Source organism: Hypanus sabinus, chromosome 8 (genome assembly GCF_030144855.1).
Source record: "Hypanus sabinus isolate sHypSab1 chromosome 8, sHypSab1.hap1, whole genome shotgun sequence".
NCBI lineage: Eukaryota > Metazoa > Chordata > Chondrichthyes > Myliobatiformes > Dasyatidae > Hypanus > Hypanus sabinus.
Window position 1 is genome coordinate 28989935 of NC_082713.1, and position 18921 is coordinate 29008855.

The window sequence follows — 18921 nt, forward strand, 5'->3', positions numbered from 1 at the left end:
TTTGAAATCACTTATATGTCAGCAAAATATTAGGATTATATGATGAGCTGGAATCCTTCAATAAGCTTGGAACTCAGTGTGAAGGCACATCTCATTGATGGTGACACTTGAGCAGCACTTAATAATGTCACTGCAGGGAATATCCAGACAGCATGTCTGGTTCCAGATTATACACGAGCTGTGGTTTTAAACATTAAAAGACAGATAAAAGGGAGGGACGGAATGGCACCAGCAGGCATGCATAAATATCACATGCTAGGATGGTTTATTCTTTCATTTTGGCATAACCAAGACCTTAGAGCTAATTTTACTTGCTCTCGCGAATGCTATTCCTCAGCAAATTTTCAGCAGCAAGCTCCTTTTTTCTTCCCCAGCAGCTTTCTGAGCTGCATCAAGATGAGCTGCAATCAGCCCCAATTGTTTGAGCTTCCCCGCAAGCCAGCCCAACGCATTTTTGTTCCTTTTTGTGGTTAGGTCACGTATTTATTGCAGACCCAGATATGTTCCATAAGATAAAATAAGGTTTTAGCATTTGATCCTTGGGGAAGTTGCGTTTCCCTTTGAGCTATATATCATATTATTTAAATTTCATGGTATGGTGGAGTAAAGGTTTGCACAACACTTATAGTGGCAACGACCCGGGTTCAGTCCTGATGCTGTATGTATCTTCTCCCCATGACTGCCTGGCTTTTCTTCGGGTCCTGTTTTTTCTCCCAAAACCAAAGTTAATAGGTTAATTGGTCACATTGGTGTTTTTGTCAGAAGGATCTGTTACCGTGCTGTATCTCTAGATAAATAAATATTCATCCATTCATGTGTTGTTGCCAAGGTTGCCTGTCCTCCATTTCCTTCATCACTACCCAGATGAAAAAGAAATTTCTGCTTTATCTGGGTTGTGAAGGTACTCACACAATGATAATAAATCATCATTTTGCCAAGCAGAGATGGCCAAGCATTTGTCAGGTGCAGATTGGGCCCAGCATATATTCTTTGAAAATATTTGGAATTCAGCTCAGGCTGTGCTGAGCTGGCCCAGCACCCTGCTTTATGCATGTCTCTTCTGCTCTTAATTAGTAGCAATGTACACTCAGAGGCCACTCCTGCTGTGGTGACCAGTGAGTGTATGTTCATGATCTTCTGCCATAGAGTCCCATCCAGCAAGGTTCAACATGTGCGTTCAGAGGTGCTATTCCCTGGTTCTTTGACTATTATCCATCCCGGAGATGGTGTAGACTGCAGTAAGTTTGCATTGTGGCAGTGGAATTAAATGATAATGGAAGTGGATGAGATGCTCAATAAATGGGTGGTTGTCTGTCGGTGCATTGGGGTTTGTTGCATGTTGTTAGAGATGCTCTTTGTCAGGAAGAGAGGAGGAACTACATACTATGCTATATTTATCCCCATGATGGCGCCAGCAACTGGTGGCAATGATTTGCTACTACTACTAAACACACTAATAGATATACCACTTCAACCTCTTCTGATCTGCAACCTGTCATTTCCCTTTTAAGGATGTTCTTCTGAGACAGGTAGACAATCAGGGGCTCTTGCGATCTGCTAGGGATACGGCGACACTTTTGAGTGTGCTGGTATGGCTGGGGTGGCCAACACTGCAGGTGGATGCTGTGTTGAGGCTTGATGGAAGAAGATGAATCTGTGATCAGCACCATTACTCCACACCAGTTAGAGGATTAAAGTCGTTGAGGGCAAGAGTGGGAAACGAACCGGTGCTCAGTGCCATCTGCCTGCATTGACTGATCTCACTTTCTTCTCATTACTATAGTCGGGCAGCAGGTGCAGGAGTCCTGGGTCCCATATTGCCAGGCTCGGGGGCAGTTGGGCAGCAGGTGCAGGAGTCCTGGGTCCTGTATTGCCAGGCTCGTGGGCAGTTGGGCAAGAGGTACAGGAGTCCTTGGTCCCACACTGCCAGGCTTGGGGGCAGTTGGGCAGAAAGTGCAGGAGTCCTGGGTCCCGTATTGCCAGACTCGGGAGCGGTTAGGCAGAAAGTGCAGGAGTCCTGGGTCCCGTATTGCCAGACTCGGTGGGGGGGGGGGGGGGGGCAGTTGTTGCCCTGCAGCCACTGGGCTCCTGAACAGGGTTCACTCGCCTCAGCTCTGAACTGGCTCCGTGGCTGTGGACTTGACCTTCGGGAACTCTCTGGACAACATTGTGATGTATGTTTACTGTTTTATTGTTTGTCCGGTTGGTTTTTGTGCACATCGGGTGTTTGACAGCGTTTTTGTACAGGGTTTCTCTTTAATGGGTTCTATTGTGTTTCTTCGTTTTGTGGCCGCCTGCAAGAAGACAAGTGTCAAGGTTGTATCTACAGTAAACGTACTTCAGGAATAAATGTACTTTGACCTTCGTGTGAATATAAATTCTGATTTAAGAAACCAAAAGTAGATTTTAAATTTTAGGTTGAAAGAAGGACAATATTCCATAATTATGTGAATATTGAATCATCTCTTCATATATGCAGATTTGTGAAGCAGTAGCTTCAATGTTTTATTTTAAGAAATTGTTTCCAAGTCAAAGTATTAAAAAGCTGGAGTGTATGGTCTTGAGGCTTGCAACGTTGCAACCTGTGTGAAGGATATGATAGTGTATTGAAGCAGCAGTATTGGTAGGTGAGCACTGGGACTAGTGAACAGAGCAGGCCGGTTGTTGAAGCTGTGTGGCATTTGAAGATGTATTCATTCTTGTCAGGTCACTTAAGTTTGTGTTATTCTGCATTGGCACCCTTGAGGCTACCCTCAAGTTTAGACCTCAATGATTATATGTATTTTCTGCCTTTTCAGGAGCATCTGAAGCCCCTCGTGGGAATAATAGCTCTCACATACTTCCCACCTCCTCCAAGGTGTCTGAAATGTTAGGGCACATTTTCTTCCATATTACACCACGCTACATGGCTTTCTAGATCAGGTTTGCCTCCTGTTTAACTTGTGTTACTGTTTCTATACCTGAGGATTCACTTCAAATTCCAGCCACCGCTTACTGTGTAACGTGGTTTATTATTTAATGGTAACAGTCAGAGTGGTGGAGCTTTCCATCTTGCAAGTACCCAATCAATGTTTGACCACAACCATTCTAACAAATGGGCAGCTTGAATCTGGCAGCTGTCAGTGTTGTGATCAACAGGCTAATTGTATATCACATTGCCTGTTCTGGGTTTTTTGGTGGTGGAGAGAGCGATTTATCCAGTATATCTTTTTAGATGGTTTGAGGGCACCAGGAAATACAGTGTGGTCCATTCTAGTGCAGGCATCTTTATAAAATGTCCATCCATTTTTTTTATGCTTCTCCTATTGCATTTTAAATTATTTATTCTCAATATTTGCCGGCTAGTGGTGTAGTGGCATCAGCATCGGACCTCGAGGCGAATGGTCCTGGGTTTGAATCCGGCCTGCTCCTTGCACACTTGCTGGGTTGAGTGTGGAGCTGGCCACTCGGCCTTGTTAATGAAAAAACAGACAAATGCTAAGGAAGTGGCAAAAAAGCCGCCTGATGTGCAAAAACGAACAACAATTCTCAAAATTGTCTGGCCTTGATTTCCTTCTGTTCAGCCAAACCTCTTAATTCCCATTCCAACATGAGGCCATCCTCAGGGTGGTGGAGGAGCAACATCATATATTCACTCTGGGTAGCTTCCAACCTGATGGCATGAATATCGATTTCTTCTTCCAGTAAAAGGTTTTTCCCCTCCCCCTCTTTTATTCTGGTCTTTGCCTCTCCTCACCTGCCCACCACTTCCCCTTTGGTCCTCTCCTCCTTCCCTTTCTCCTATGGTCCACTCTTCTCCTATCAGATTCCATCCCCTCCAGCCCTTTACCTTTCCCACCCACCTGGCTTCACCTATCACCTTCTAACTTCACTCTCAAGCTTTTTATTCTGCCATCTTCCCCCTTCCTTTCTAGTCCTGAAGAAGGGTCGTGGCCCAACACGTTGACCGTTTATTCATTTCCATAGATGTTGCCTGACCTCCAGCATTTTGTGTGTGTAACTTTGAATTTCCAGCGTCTACAGTCTTCCCCGTGTTTCAGATGATCTGCTGCCACGTGGATTGATTACTTTGCTTGTTCATTCTTATTTTCCTGCCTCTCTTACCTGCTGCTCATTTAGTTGTGGCTTCAGAAATCTCCCCCGATTGGACCAATGAAAGGCCTTAATTGTACAGAGAATTTTATAATGTTCCAGTAGCTGCTATTGTTGAGGTCAGCAACTTTTAATTGAGACAGTGGATGCCAGTCTTGCGCCATAATCACAAGGTTAGAATACCTGTCCGATTTGATTTGTCCATCCACTGATGCTGCAAGTTGCATGGTGAAACTGTTGTTTGATTGCTCAAACTTGGTATTAAAGGAATATGTATGCTTATAAGACATAGGAGCAGAGTTAGGCCATTCAGCCCATCAAATCCACTCCTTCATTTCACAATGATTTATTATCTCTCTCAAACCCATTCTGCTGCCTCCTCTGGGCTTGTAGTCAATAACTGTCTCCAACCAATAGCACCAAATTACCTGAGTGGTGATCTTGAGAAACACCTGGTGGTCACAGTAAAGGGCAGCACGGTAGCGTAGTGGTTAACGCAGTGGCTTTCCAGGAGCAGTGATCACCAGTCAGTGGTGCTGTCTGTTAGGAGTACACATGTCATCTCCAGGACCACAGGGGTTTCCTCTGGGTTTCCTCCCACAATCCAAAGACGGGCAGTTGCGGTTAGTGAGTTGCAGGCACCCGATGTTAGCACTGGAAGCCTGTCGTTACCTGTGGGCTGCCCCCAGGCTGTTGTCTTTTGACATGAAACATCACATTTCGCTGTATGCTTCGATCTACAGTGGCATGCAAAAGTTTGGGCAAAATTTCTGTTACTGTGAGTAGGAGATGAACTGATCTCTAGAAGTCATAAAGTTAAAGATGAAACATTCTTTTCAACATTTTAAGCAAGATTAGTGTATTATTTGTGTTTTGTACAATTTTAGAGTGATAAAAAGGGAAAGGAGCACCATGCAAAAGTTTGGGCACCCCAAGAGATTTAAGCTCTCAGATAACTTTGATCAAGGTCTCACACCTTAATTAGCTTGTTAGGGCTATGGCTTGTTCAGTCATCATTAGGAAAGGCCAGGTGATGCAAATTTCAAAGTTTTATAAATACCCTGACTCTGCAAACCTTGTCTTAACAATCAGCAGCCATGGGCTCCTCTAAGCAGCTGCTTAGCACTCTGAAAATTAAAATAAATGATGCCCACAAAGCAGGAGAAGGCTATAAGAAGATAGCAAAGCGTTTTCAGGTAGCCATTTCCTCAGTTCGTAATGTAATTAAGAAATGGCAGTTAACAGGAATGGTGGAGGTCAAGTTGAGGTCTGGAAGACCAAGAAAACTTTCCGAGAGAACTGTTTGTGGGATTGCTAGAAAGGCAAATCAAAACCCTTGATTGACTGCAAAAGACCTTCAGGAAGATTTAGCAGACTCTGGAGTGGTGATGCACTGTTCTACTGTGCAGTGACACCTGCACAAATATGACCTTCATGGAAGAGTAATCAGAAGAAAACCTTTCCTGCATTCTACCAAAAAATTCTGTGTTGGAAATTTGCAAAGAAACATCTAAAAAAGCCTGATGCATTTTGGAAACAGGTCCTGTGGAATGATGAAGTTAAAATAGAACATTTTGCTGCAATGAGCAAAGGTACGTTTGGAGAAAAAAGGGTGCAAAATTTCATGAAAAGAACACTTCTCCAACTGTTAAGCACGGGGGTGGATCGATCATGCTTTGGGCTTGTGTTGCAGCCAGTGGCACGGGGAACATTTCACTGGTAGAGGGAAGAATGAATTCGATTAAATACCAGCAAATTCTGGAAGCAAACATCACATCGTCTGTTTAAAAAAAACAACTGAAGATGACAAGAGGATGGCTTCTACAACAGGATAATAATCCTAAGCACACCTCAAAATCCACAATGGACTACCTCAAGAGGCGCAAGCTGAAGGTTTTGCCATGGTCCTCACTGTCCCCCGACCTAAACATCATCGAAAATCTGTGGATAGACCTCAAAAGAGCAGTACGTGCAAGATGGCCCAAGAATCTCACAGAACTAGAAGCCTTTTGCAAGGAAGAATGGGCAAAAATCCTCCAAACAAGAATTGAAAGACTCTTAGCTGGCTATAGAAACCGTTTACAAGCTGTGATACTTGCCAAAGGGGGTGTTACTAAGTACTGACCATGCAGGGTGCCCAAACTTTTGCTTCAGGCCCTTTTCCTTTTTTGTTATTTTGAAACTGTAAAAGATGGAAATAAAAAAGTAATTTTGTTTAAAATATTAAAGAAATGTGTCATCTTTAACTTTATGCCTTTTGGAAATTAGGTCATCTTTTACTCACTTAACAGAAACAGTAACAGAAATTTTGACCAGGGTGCCCAAACTTTTGCAGGCCACTGTACATGCAACAAATGAGCTTTTTTTTTCAAAAGTTGGATCAGTGAATAACTCTTGATGGAATTAAATCAAAAGTGTGCAAATTATCTCTCATATAGTAGGTTCGTACAGAGCATACTACCTTACATTACTCAAAGCTACCTCCACTCCGTTGCTCAGTATTCCTCAAGAATATTTATTCTTCATATTCACAGTAATCAAATTACTTGTGTGTGTAAATGGATCAGGAATTTTAAAGTTAATATATTGGACTTTAAAGACATGGGTACTTTTTTTTACATCATCTGCTTTTGATTAAACTAGTTTTTTTTAAAGATGTCCCTAACAGGGGGTCATTATAAAATGTTAATTTATATGTCACTATCAGACTACTGCTCCTGGTATACTATTTCACCTCCATGAACACTGTCCCAATATTTTTTTCCTCTCTCTTTCTGCACTATATATTTTAACCTAACTCGCCCCATCACTGAATTGTCCCCACAACCTATGGACTCACTTTCAAGAACTTTGTCTCATGTTCTCTATGTATTTCTTATTTTTTATTATCATTTTTTTCTCTTCCTGTATTTGTACAATTTGCTGTTCCCTCTTTTTGTTTGGTGGTTTGCTTGTCAGTCCTGTAGGATGCAGTCTTCCATTGATTGTGTTGTGTTTCTTGTATCTACTGTGGTTGCCCACAACAAAATTAATCACAGTGTTGCATATGGTGTCGTATATGTATTTTGATAATACATTTACTCTAAACTTTGAACCATGATACGCTTATGTCAATTCAGTTTCTGTGAGGAACACTGATTTATGATCGCGTTGGAGTACAATTTTAACAATGATAACTGCATATTAGATAAAGGCTTGTGGCCTTTTTCTGGATGTTCAACTTGCTTGCTCCAAAGAGGAAGTTAAGATTGATATCTGAGATAGCAAATCTTTAGCAGTAAATCACAGTTGTCATTTTCTCAGTTGTATAGTTCTTTATGTCTCAGCAAAATTAAAATCGACCCAAAAGTGTCCATGTCATCTTATCCTGATATTTATAGGATCACCTACAATGCCAGTAGTATCAGACAGAACTTTGCCTTCAGGTCTCCAGTAAGAATTATTATCTAAAAATATTTATAAAATGTATTTCTATTTTTGCTAGTGCTGTACAATTTCAATTTGTTTCCTATGTATCCTAAAGCAATATATTTAAATTAAGAGAATAAAATGTAATTCTATGTAATTGAAGAGGAAGTACTGTTGCTTCAGAACTCAAGACAGGGCAGGGTGCACATGACAATCAAGCTAGGAGCCGCTTCACCAGTTTGGTTGCATCTATTCTTTGCCCTGCATTGGAACTCTCATTTTCTTTGTAATGGGTGGTTGTGTACAGCAACTTCAAAAAAAAAATAGCTGCTGCCTTTAGTTCAATGAGTGTTATTTGCCTTTAATAATACAGATGATTCTCTGTGTTTCTTGTCAGTGGCAGCGAAATTGATGGCTACAGCTAATGGAAAATGAAACAACATATAACAGCAAGCACAAATACCTGCTGTTCAATTTTCCCTGGTGCCTGTATAGGTAGCCGTTGCAGCTTACTCCAGCTCCCAAGATATTGAAGATTTGAATTTTCCTCTAAACCTGGAACAAAATTGAGAAACAGTTAAACTCTTGTAGCACAGTAAATTTCTGTCCTGCCGTGTAATGCCATGGGCTGTGAAAAGTGCAGTGGCGACTGTGGTTTATCAGGTTTGGAAATTTCATCCTCTCAATCTTCACAATTGAAGGAGGGATGATGCTGAATCATAGGGAATTTGAGGCTGATAATGGCACAGTTTCCTTGTGGAGAAGGTTGCTTGGCAATGGAAAGAAAGGAGTGATGTCTAATGAATAAAGAACATGAAGCTAACCAATTGAGTGACTGAAGATCAGTGGTCATGGTGGCATTGACATTGCACCATACAGTTCAATTCACTCCAGTATTTCAGGTAAACTGTTTACCAATTTGGAAGTTCATTGCTTTGGCTTGCTTTATGCACTCAGGAGAATTTCTTCAATTTAAGCCTGTAATTGTTTCCTTATAGTTCAGGGATTTCATCTACCTCCCTATTTTACACACAGCTTCATTTTGCTAGAGCATGTATTAATCTTTCTTTTGAAGCCTGCATGCAGCAGTAATGACAAATAGCTTGTAGTTTAATTTTGCCACAGTGATTGTATAGGTAGCCCCTGTGAATGAGTACATTCCTATTGTAGAGTCCAAGAGCTTGACTGAGCACTGAGATGTTGAAAGTTATATTCAATCTATCAGAGGACTTGAGAGATTACTGTAGCAATGACTAATGATGTTGAACCCAAGAGAACACTTTGTGTGGACTTGAAGTTTGCTGCACTTGGACCTATTCAGTTGCCAGTATTGGAGGTTTTTCATACTCCATATTTCATTCTGTTTAACATGTAGCATTTAATCTTAAGTAGGCCTTACTGTTGGTTCTGTATGAATAAATTGATTGCGTGTTAACCCCATTCCCATTTCTCACCGCTCCACTAGTCCCTCCATGCAACCCAAATAGATGCAGCGGGATGAAGCCATCATCTCGCTGGTCTTTAAAAGCAGTTGGGGATGGTAATTCGCTACCATCCTGAACCTAAGCAAAGGATGGACCAGTCCTTCATTACACGGCATGGTTGCGTAATGTTTTACAGCGCCAGCGATCCAATCAGGTTTCATTTCCCATTGCACGAAGTTTGTACGTTCTCCATGTGACCACGTGTGTTTCCTCTGTGTTCTCCAGTTTCCTCCCACATTCCAAGATCCTACAGTTTAGTGTTAGTAAATTGTAGGCATGCTGTACTGGCACCGAAAGTGTGGGTCCTTGCAGGAAATTACGCCTTTCACTGAATATTTTGATGTTTCAATGTGCATGTGTGAAATAAAGCTAGTCAGTAACATCTTTAACACATGGAAGGAAATATTATTTTAAATTATTTTTATATATCCATGTTCCAAAAAAAAAGTTTAATGTTGATATTCATTAAATATTTGGCCCTGTCAGAACAAACCCTTATAGATTTTTTTTGTAATGCCATTTACCTTTCAGTTACAGAAAATAATTTTTGTTGTGATAGCATATAAATGCGTTGAATAATATTCAACACTTAAACCTAGTTGGGATGATTGAAGCATTCATTCTGTCCTGATGAAAGGCCTCGGCCTGAAACGTTGACTGTTTATTCTTTTCTATAGATGCTGCCCAGCCTGCTGAGTTCCTACAGCATTCTGTGCACGAGTTGCTTTCCATTTTCCAAATCATTTTAAGCCATTCCTATTAAATATTGTCTTGCAAGCTGCTCCCCTTGCAAAATGCAAGGGAGAGCCTGCATCAAACCAACCATCTTGTATCTTGCAGCACCAATTATGTGCCTTCTTAAAAAAAAAATCTGCTTACCTAAAGATGCAAATGTTATAAGAAATAGTCTGCTCTTTTGATAAAGTAACATCAGAGGTTTTCTCAAAAAATGTCAGGGGCAGATGCTGGAAATCTGAAGTAAGATCTAAAAGCAGGAAGTGCACAGCACATCAAGCAATCTCTGCGGAGAGAGAAACAGTTAATGTAGGTTTCCTCCACTGTCCAAAGACATAGCAGTTAGATGCCCTGTGATTAGGCTAGGTTTAAAGTGGGGTGCTGGGCAGCACAGCTCAAAGGGCTGGAAGAGCCTAATCTATGCTGTATCTCAATAAATAATTTTAGAGCATTAGAACTGGAAAGGGTTTAAGATTAACTAAGTTAGAGATGCAGAGGAAAGTAGCACCATCCAGGTCTCTGGCACCAAGTCTGGCTCTGTGACTCAGAATGAAAGAAGAGCTCAGGGGTGTCTCTGATCAGGTCTACAGCATTTTTAAGGGGGACGGTGAGCAGTCGTAAGTTACTATACAAAGTGGTACCAACAATGTAATTAGGAAAAGAGATGAGATCCTGGAGAGTGAATATAGGGAGTTAGGAAGGAAGCTAAATGTAGCCTTCTAGGTTAGCAATCTTAGGGTTGTTGCCTGTGCAACGAGCCATTGAGTGTAAAAATAAAATGATATAGCAGAGGAATGTGTGGTTGAATTGTCGGTGCAGGGGACAATGTTTTAGGTTTCTGGATCTTTGGGATCTCTTCTAGGGAAGGTGCGAACTGTACAAAAGGCACCAGTTACACCTGAACTTGAGAGGGACTAGTGTCCTTGCCGGTAGGTTTGCTTCAGCTATTATGAAGGTTGTAAACTAGGCTGGCAGTGGGGTGGGAATCAGGGCCTTGGGTGAGATGTTGGGTTGGTGTAAAAGTAGAGGAAGGATAAGCAGTTGTACAGGGCATGAATGGGTGGGTTGAAAGATTGTTATTTAATGTAAGAAGTATTAAGAACAAAGATGATGAATTAAAAGCATGAATCAGTACATGGAATTATGATGTTTTGGTCATTACTGAGAGACTTGGCTATTGTAAGGATAAGATTGGCTGCTTCATATTCCAGTGTTTAAATGTTTCTAGAAGGGATAAGAAAGGAGTTAAGACGGGTGCGAAGTGGCATTGCTAATTGCTAATTATCACAGCTGCAGAAATGGAGGATGTTGGAGAGGGTTTGCCTACTGAGTAAGTGTGGGTGAAAGTCAGGGAAGGAGCATACACCCTATTTTGAGTTTGCTATAGGGGCCCAATAGCAACAGCAACACTGAAAAGCAGACAAGTAGGCAGACTTTGGAAAGGTGCAAAAATAACAGGTTGTTATGGGTGAGTTCAACGTCCTTAGTGCAAAAGATTTAGATGGGGTAGAACTCACTTGTGCCCATCAAGGATTTCTGACGTAGTATATGGACAGGCCAACTAGAGAGACCATAATGGATCTAGTACTGGGTAATGAACCTGGTCAGGTAACAGATCTCTCAGTGGGTGCGTATTTCATCGCCACGGACAAGGATAGGAGCAGACAGTATGAGGAAGTACTTAGTAGCAGGAGGGCTAATTACAAAGGTATTAGGCAGGAACTTGGTTGTGGATGTTCTCAGAGAAAGGCACAGCAGAATTGTGGAGGGTTTTTTTAGGGAGAACTTGCATGGGGTTGTGGAAAGGGTTGTCCCATTGAGATGGGGGAAAGAAGGGACCATTGTTGATAAAAGAGATGGAACATCTAGTCAAGAGGAAGAAAAAAACATATTAAGATCTAGGAAGCAAAAATCTCCCCTTGAGAGTTACAAGATAGCCAGAAAGGGGCTAAACAAGGTGTTTGGAAGATAGCCGGAAGGGGGCCTGAGAAGGCTTTAGTGAGTAAGACTAAGGAAATCCCAAAGTATTATAAATGTGCCTGAAGAACAGGAGGATGTTTAAAGTGAGGTAGGACTGCTCAGGGATAAATGGCGAATGTGTGTCTGCAGTTAGACAGAATAACAGTTTGACCAAACTAAATGGGCTGAATGGCTAGTTTCTGTGTTGTAATGTTCTGACTTTATGACATCTTTTCAAGTTCAGTGGAGGAAGGTTTGGGGAGATGTCTGAAATGCGCTCCCAGGGGTGCTGGTGGAGGCAGATGGAATAGGGACAGTTGAGACTTTTAGATAGGCACGGTGGATGAAAGTAAAATGGAGGGTTATAGGCTCTGCAGGAAGGAAGAGGAAGATTGATGGAGGAAGAGGCAGAAAGTTAAAAGCTTGGCATGAAAAAGGCCCTTGTTCTTGTTGTGGGAGTTTGTGAACTTAAAATGAGTACTATTCCCAAACTGGAGATAGAAGCCAAGGAAGGGAAGGGTCAGAATTGGAACAAGTAGCAACGAAATGGAAATAAGAAACAAAAGTAATTAAACTTTCACGTTCCATACACGATCAGGAGGCAAAACTGAAACTTAGCTGAGGGTTTCCGAAAATATACCTTCCATTTATATTAACAGACTGGGAATGCTTCTCTGCTTTAAAGACATTTAAATTCAATTATTATCCTGAAGCCTTCTGTCCAATACAAATGGAGGATCCCAATCCCAATCTAGATTATACCAAGCAGAGACCATTGGCTGACAGAGTATTACTCTGTCTTTGACCTCTTGAGCCCGATTCTCATGTTTGCTGACGGGCTTGGCAGCGTCTGTTTCTCACAAAGTGAAGTCTCTACAATATTCCTGCTTGTGCCACATTTCCAGAGAATGTTGTAATCAAGTGTACTCGACTTCTGTTTTACTTTTTCTTTAGGGCATCGGGCACTGTATATACAGCAATAGACATTGCCACTGGGCAAGAGGTAAGTCTGAAGCTTTCCTAGTTCCAATGATGCATCAGATAATCTCCTTGCTGAGCATGTTTTGAATTTGTGGTGTGCAGGGTCTTTTGGCAATGCTGTCTGTTTATATTAATGCTTGCATAAAGTTTTCTGTGAATAATGTACCTCTTCCTGCTTAATTCAACACCCTGTGTATTGCTTAGATTGCACTGCACTAGACACATCTGTGTGGTTTTATAGTTTTCTTTCCCAACTGAAAACTCTTGTGTAATTGCCTACAAAAGAGCCACCAGACCTCCAGAAAGAAACCTTTAACATTGTGCAACTTGTGAAGTTCCAGGCAGGAAAGCCAATTCTATCTTTATTTCCTTTTGTTAGTTGTATCTTGCAGATCCCAGCACTTGACGAACAAGGGAGCAATCATTTGCTTATTTTCTCGTGTAGTTACAATTTACTGGAGTGTCTGCTAATCAATATACATTTTCTCAAGAGGGATCATCAGAATTTAAATTGTGCTAGTGTTTCCAAAATATTCTCAGTTATTGCCAATCTGCAAGCATTTGCATCTCGAATTAACATTTGACGTCAGTGGACTGACATTCTCTCTTCTTTCATTGCATCGGTAGAATTTTCCTTCATGGTCCACCTCAATCACTCTTGTCTTTGTTGATACGTATTATGCTGCTTCTAAATAATTGCTAGATTATTCTGCATACATTTTTTGCAGGAGCTTTGCATTCTTTTCATATTCATGGTATTTGGTTGACATTTTGAACTTGTGTGCTGACAGCTGTCGGACTGTATTTAAATTGATCACCAGCACAGTACTTTCACTATCTCACTGTCAACAGCAGAGACATTTTATCCCCGGGGCTTTCATATTGACTGGAATTGTTAAACACAGGGGAAGAGGTAGTCTTCATTATTGGTATGCATGTGTTACTTTGCTGAGAATCTGTTTATTCAGGGAGCTGCATATATTCTCTGGATGTGCTCTATCTTATTGTGTTGTATAGAGAGGGGAAATATACTAGGAAGAATGGGATGGAAAATCCAACCAAAATACTTAATTTCTTCATTGAATCAGTCCCAATTCCTTGCTGCTGATCTGCGCCACATGTGTTATTTGAAGTAGACAAATCAATCCACCATGCATGCAAAGTGGAGGCCTTATCTTGAGTCATTTCAGGCTTTTTTTTTGCAAATTGACTGAACCCCAAAGTTTAATCCTAAATGAATGCTCTTTGTATGTCAGCCAGGCTGCTTGGCCTTGAGAATTGGGTTGGGGAAGTAATTAAATTCGCACCTCATTCCCTTTGCACTCTGTGTTCATATCTGCAAAATTGAACAGAAGCTGCTGGCTTGTAGTCAGTGATAGGAAGCTTGGTTCAGACAGCCTTCCTGTGTCTAATTCTAATGCAACGCGACAGCTCTTGAGGTCATCTAGACTAGCATAAATCAGGCAGATTTTGCACCCATATGGCTTGACGCACCAGACAACCTAGTGCACTGAGCACTAACAAGTTTTCAGTCTTAATTTTTGAAGGAAGCACTTTGATCCGAGACCACATTTTCACAAAGCTTAACTGAATTTGATTACAGGTGGCGATTAAACAGATGAATCTGCAGCAACAGCCTAAAAAGGAGCTGATTATAAATGAAATCTTAGTCATGAGGGAAAATAAGAATGCAAACATTGTCAACTATTTAGACAGGTGAGTCCTTACCACAAGCACGACCTGAGACGGGATCGCACAAGCTCAGTGGTAGATCAGCCTATTCCAGGTTGAGTGCCCCTTATCCGAAATGCTTGGTGCCGGAAATGTTTCGTATTTCAGATTTTGGAATATTTGCTTCTATATAATGAGATGCCTTGGGAATGGGACTCAAGCTTAAACACAGTCCATTTGCACTATATACACAGCTTATATGAAGGTAGTTTTGTATGACATTTTTAATGTGGACATTGAACCATCAGAAAGGTAAGCTATTACTACCTCAGCCACCCAGGTAGACAGTCAATGGCTGTTTAGCATTGCCATCATTCCCAACTCTGAATTTGTGCGGAACCAGTGGCATCCTCACCTTGGATTGTGGGTTTGTCTTGCCCCAGAGGTATGAATGATACTGCACTTGTAGTATAATGTTATCCTGATGAAGTGTTACGCTATCAAAACTGTCATCTCTATAACTAAATGCTCTACCTGCTGTACAGATGGATGTAAAATATCCCATGTCATTGTTAAGTATTATCCGCCATGTTTTCACAATGTAACCATGACTAGCCTTCAGTAGTGCTTAACTGACTCTAGAATATTTTGGATTGAACTAAATTCGTGAAGGATATGGTAGGAATGCATTTAACTCGTTAAGATGCTGAAGAGCTTGTAATGCCATGCATAATTTGGCTCATAATAGGGCCAAAATGACCTGTAATACTGGAACTCAACACAAGCATATGAAAGTAACAGCACGGGAATCACTTCAGGATCAGATTGTTGCCCTGATTGCATGGGAGTAGCTGAGCCTAGAGCAAGGACCCCGTAAAGTAACTCTACTCTACATTTTTGCAGATATGCTAGGATTATCTGGCGTAAAGGAGAGTGGGGCTTCCTTCAGAGGGGGAAAGTGTTTTGTCTTGGCTGTTTGCTTTTGGGTGATTAAGAAGTGTATGATTCTCTTTGCCCAAATTAGGAAATGCACATAAGGTCCTGCTGTGTATCTATAGTGAAGGCATCATGAATATCCATGCAATCCGTTGATTCCTGTCAAAATGCAGTCACTCAGGGAGGTATAGTGACACAGTAGGTAGTGTTCCTACCTTCCAGCACCACAGATCCAGGTTTGATCCTGACCCTAGGTGCTGCCACTTAAAGGAGTTTTCTCATTCTCCCTTGGACCGCCTGGTTTTCCCTGGGTGCAGTGGTTTCACATCCAGGAACCTGCTGGTTAGCAGGTTTATAGGCTACTGTAAATTACTCCTAAGCAAAACAAGGCGGCGATGATTGCTGTGAGAACCAGTATAAACTTGATGTGCTGAATTGCAACCTATGCCATAAAGAAACATGAAAAGGACTCGTAAGACTCTATTCATGATCCAGAAGGTGAACAGTTTCGAGATCTGAATGTTCTCTAATTGGTGCTGATTTTAGACAAGGTGAGTTTGCGTGACTCCCTTCTGTACATTATGCTTTAATAGATTGGGAACTTGGGTAAGACCGTAAGACATAGGGACAGAATAGGACCATTCAGCCCATCAAGTCTGCTCCACCATTTAATCATAGCTGATTTATTTTTCCCTCCTGTTTTCTCCCCATAACCTTTGATACGTTTACTAATCAAGAACCTACCAACTGATTTACCAATCGGTTGGCCTCCACAGCCGCCTGCGGCAATAAATTCCACATTCATCGCCTTGAAGCAATTCCTTCTCACCTCTGTTCTAAAGTGACATCCTCCTATTCTGAGACTGTGCCTTCTGATTGGAAAGGTTTCAATGAGATCCCCCCTCCCCATTCTTCCAAAGCCCAGTGAGTACAGATCCAGAACCATCAAATACTTCTAATATGTTACCCCTTTAATTCCCGGGATAATTCTTAATCACTTCACTCTCCAATGCCAGCACAACCTTTCTTGGATATGGAGTCCAAAGTGAAGCACTCTGTTGCTCGGAGTCGACCATGGATGTTGTGTCTTGGCTGTCTCTGTGGTACAGTATGATACAAAGAACAGGCTATAGCCCGTGTAGCAGGCTCCCCCTCTCCACGCAGCTGACGAATCCAAAGGAACAGCAGAGACCAATACAGTTTGGTGCCAGCGGCTTTGCAGGAGCTTCCAGTCAATGTTGAACTCGATGTAGTACTGGATTTTTCCTCTATACTTACTCTTGTGGCCCCTCCCCCATGAGTGGGTTGAGCTGAAAGGCAGCAGAGATTAGAGATCAGAGTCTGCTTTCTCCTAGATGAATTGCTGACGAGCCCCATCAGTCCAAAGTGGAAGATTTTAAGGTGCCAGTAACCCAGCTTTGCTCCTTCTGTCATTAGAAACAGTTCCACTGGGCTTGGTAGCTAAAGCACGCGTGGAGGCCAGGAGCTGGATTTGGTTGTCAGAGGCTGTTTGAGATGCATGTTTGTGTGAGCTTGTCCCCAGTACCACCCCTGACTATGACAGCCTTGAAGAACTGGGGGGAGGGCACACAAAACTGCTCGCAATAATTGGAGCCCAAACCTGCACAATATCTGGGTGGTTTGTGCCATATCTATATTCTGTTTCCTGAGGGCTATGTCTTTTTGATATCAAGACTTAAAACTAAATCTTAATGTTTTATTCTTTTGTCCTTATGAAATTGGTCAATGGTAAAGTTTGGTCACAATTGATTGCTAATAGCATTTATTTATGGTTTTATTTTCTTTTGCCAGTTATCTTGTGGGGGACGAACTCTGGGTAGTCATGGAATATTTGGCTGGGGGTTCCTTGACAGACGTGGTCACAGAGACCTGTATGGATGAAGGTCAAATAGCAGCAGTGTGTCGGGAGGTAAGAGGAATGTCACGCTTTGCATTTCACTTCACGGCAACAGTGCCTCTGAGCAACGTGAAGTTTATTGTTTTAAAAGTCACATGATCTACCAAGAGCTGTATTGTTTCAGCATAGATCAGGACGAGCCTCAACTGATATGTAAAATGTTACAAAGATATGTATTCAGATTCTCAACTGACCTGTCCAATTCCATATGATTTTCTGTTCCTGCACTGGGATTTAAGGAGCTGATGCGAGACCCTTTGTAGCTGTGACGAGTGTTCCATAGAATGGGGAAGGTTTGATGGATTGGTAATTGTAAGGCAGGAATGATGTAGAGTGCTGATGGGGAGGGATGTGGTATGGGATCTGTTGCAGAATGAATGATGGGGGGAATCTGTAACCACAGAAGAGAAAGGACTATCTTGCTGAAGCATCATCTTCCCAATGTTGGATCGTAATTTAAAGACTTCAGTGCTATTGGCTGTTGTTTCCCTGCCAGAAGGAAGAGACAGCTGGACTTCCATGAATGATGAACTAGATATTACAAATTTGTTTGGAAATGGTGACACAAGATTCTTTCAGTATGATCCACATTTGCAGAAATTTCCTTTCAGTTGATTGAGGTGAATGATATCTGGAGGACCACATAGAAGCAACGTAGAGGACAATATAGAAAGGACTCCATGTGGATTATAAACATGATGCTGGAAATCTGAAGAGACAGACAGACACACAGACACACACACACACACACACACACACACACACACACTCACAATGCTAGAGGAACACAGGAACTTAGCAGGTCAAGCTGCATCTATGGAAATGAATGAATTGTCGATGGTCCAGCCCCAGACCTTTCTTCTTTCTTCAAGGCTGGAAATGATGGAAGACACTCGGGACCAGAAAGGAAGGGTGAAGGGCATCTTCCTCCTCAGTCCTGAAGAAGGGTCTAGGCCCAAAACATCGACTATTTATTCATTTCCATAGATGCTGCCTGGCGTGTTAAGTTGCACCAGAATTTTTTGTGTTTCCACGTAGATTATACCTGCTTAAAGCATGCTAGTGATTTTTGTGATAGGAGGCAGGATGCAAAGCTGGTAGAACGGTGGCGTTATGTTGCTGAAGACTCGCACGCATTTCTGACCTCAGCTACTCTCTGTGTGGAAATACACTCACTGAGTCACAGAGATACAGCATGGGAGCGGGCAGTTTAGCCCACTTAGTCTATGTCAATCATCAATCACCCATTAACACTAAACCTACCTTAACTCCATTTTATTTCCTCCACCCTCAGGTTCTACCACTCACTTACACACCAGGTGAAACTTGCAGTGTGCAATTAACCCAACAATCTTTGGGATATGGAAAGATCCCGGAACACCTGGAGGAAACCCACACACTCATAGGGAGAACCTGCTTTCCTGGTTTAGATGTGGCGGGCTTATCTCACCAGCAAAACGGGGGTCCAGATCCCATCAGTGTAGCCTGGGTCCATGGCAAATGGCTGCTGAGGAAGCCTGGTCCCCCTAACTGCCTTGATGGCCCAGACAAGGTCATGCTTAGGCAGTTGTCCAAATTCTGGGGAACCTTTAACTGTTGCTTACTCTCACTGATACTGGGAAATGTTTAAAACGATTGATCATCAAGCACCATTAAAAAAGAAGCAGGTAACTAGTTGAAAGTGCTGGACAGCCACTGTAAGTGCCTCTATAATCAAGTGCTCTGAAGCTGTGAGGA

General features: G+C 42.0%; 1 protein-coding gene across 4 annotated transcripts in view; it reads left to right on the forward strand.

Moving 5' to 3' along the window:
* LOC132398005 (serine/threonine-protein kinase PAK 3) overlaps nucleotides 1–18921 on the forward strand; it is a 235378-nt gene that overhangs the window by 193974 nt on the left and 22483 nt on the right. For all 4 annotated transcript variants that reach the window (XM_059976884.1, XM_059976885.1, XM_059976882.1 and 1 more), the window contains 3 exons: nucleotides 12633–12681; nucleotides 14263–14375; nucleotides 17079–17196. In XM_059976884.1, coding sequence (XP_059832867.1) covers nucleotides 12633–12681; nucleotides 14263–14375; nucleotides 17079–17196 — 280 coding nt within the window. The remainder of the gene's footprint in view (nucleotides 1–12632; nucleotides 12682–14262; nucleotides 14376–17078; nucleotides 17197–18921) is intronic.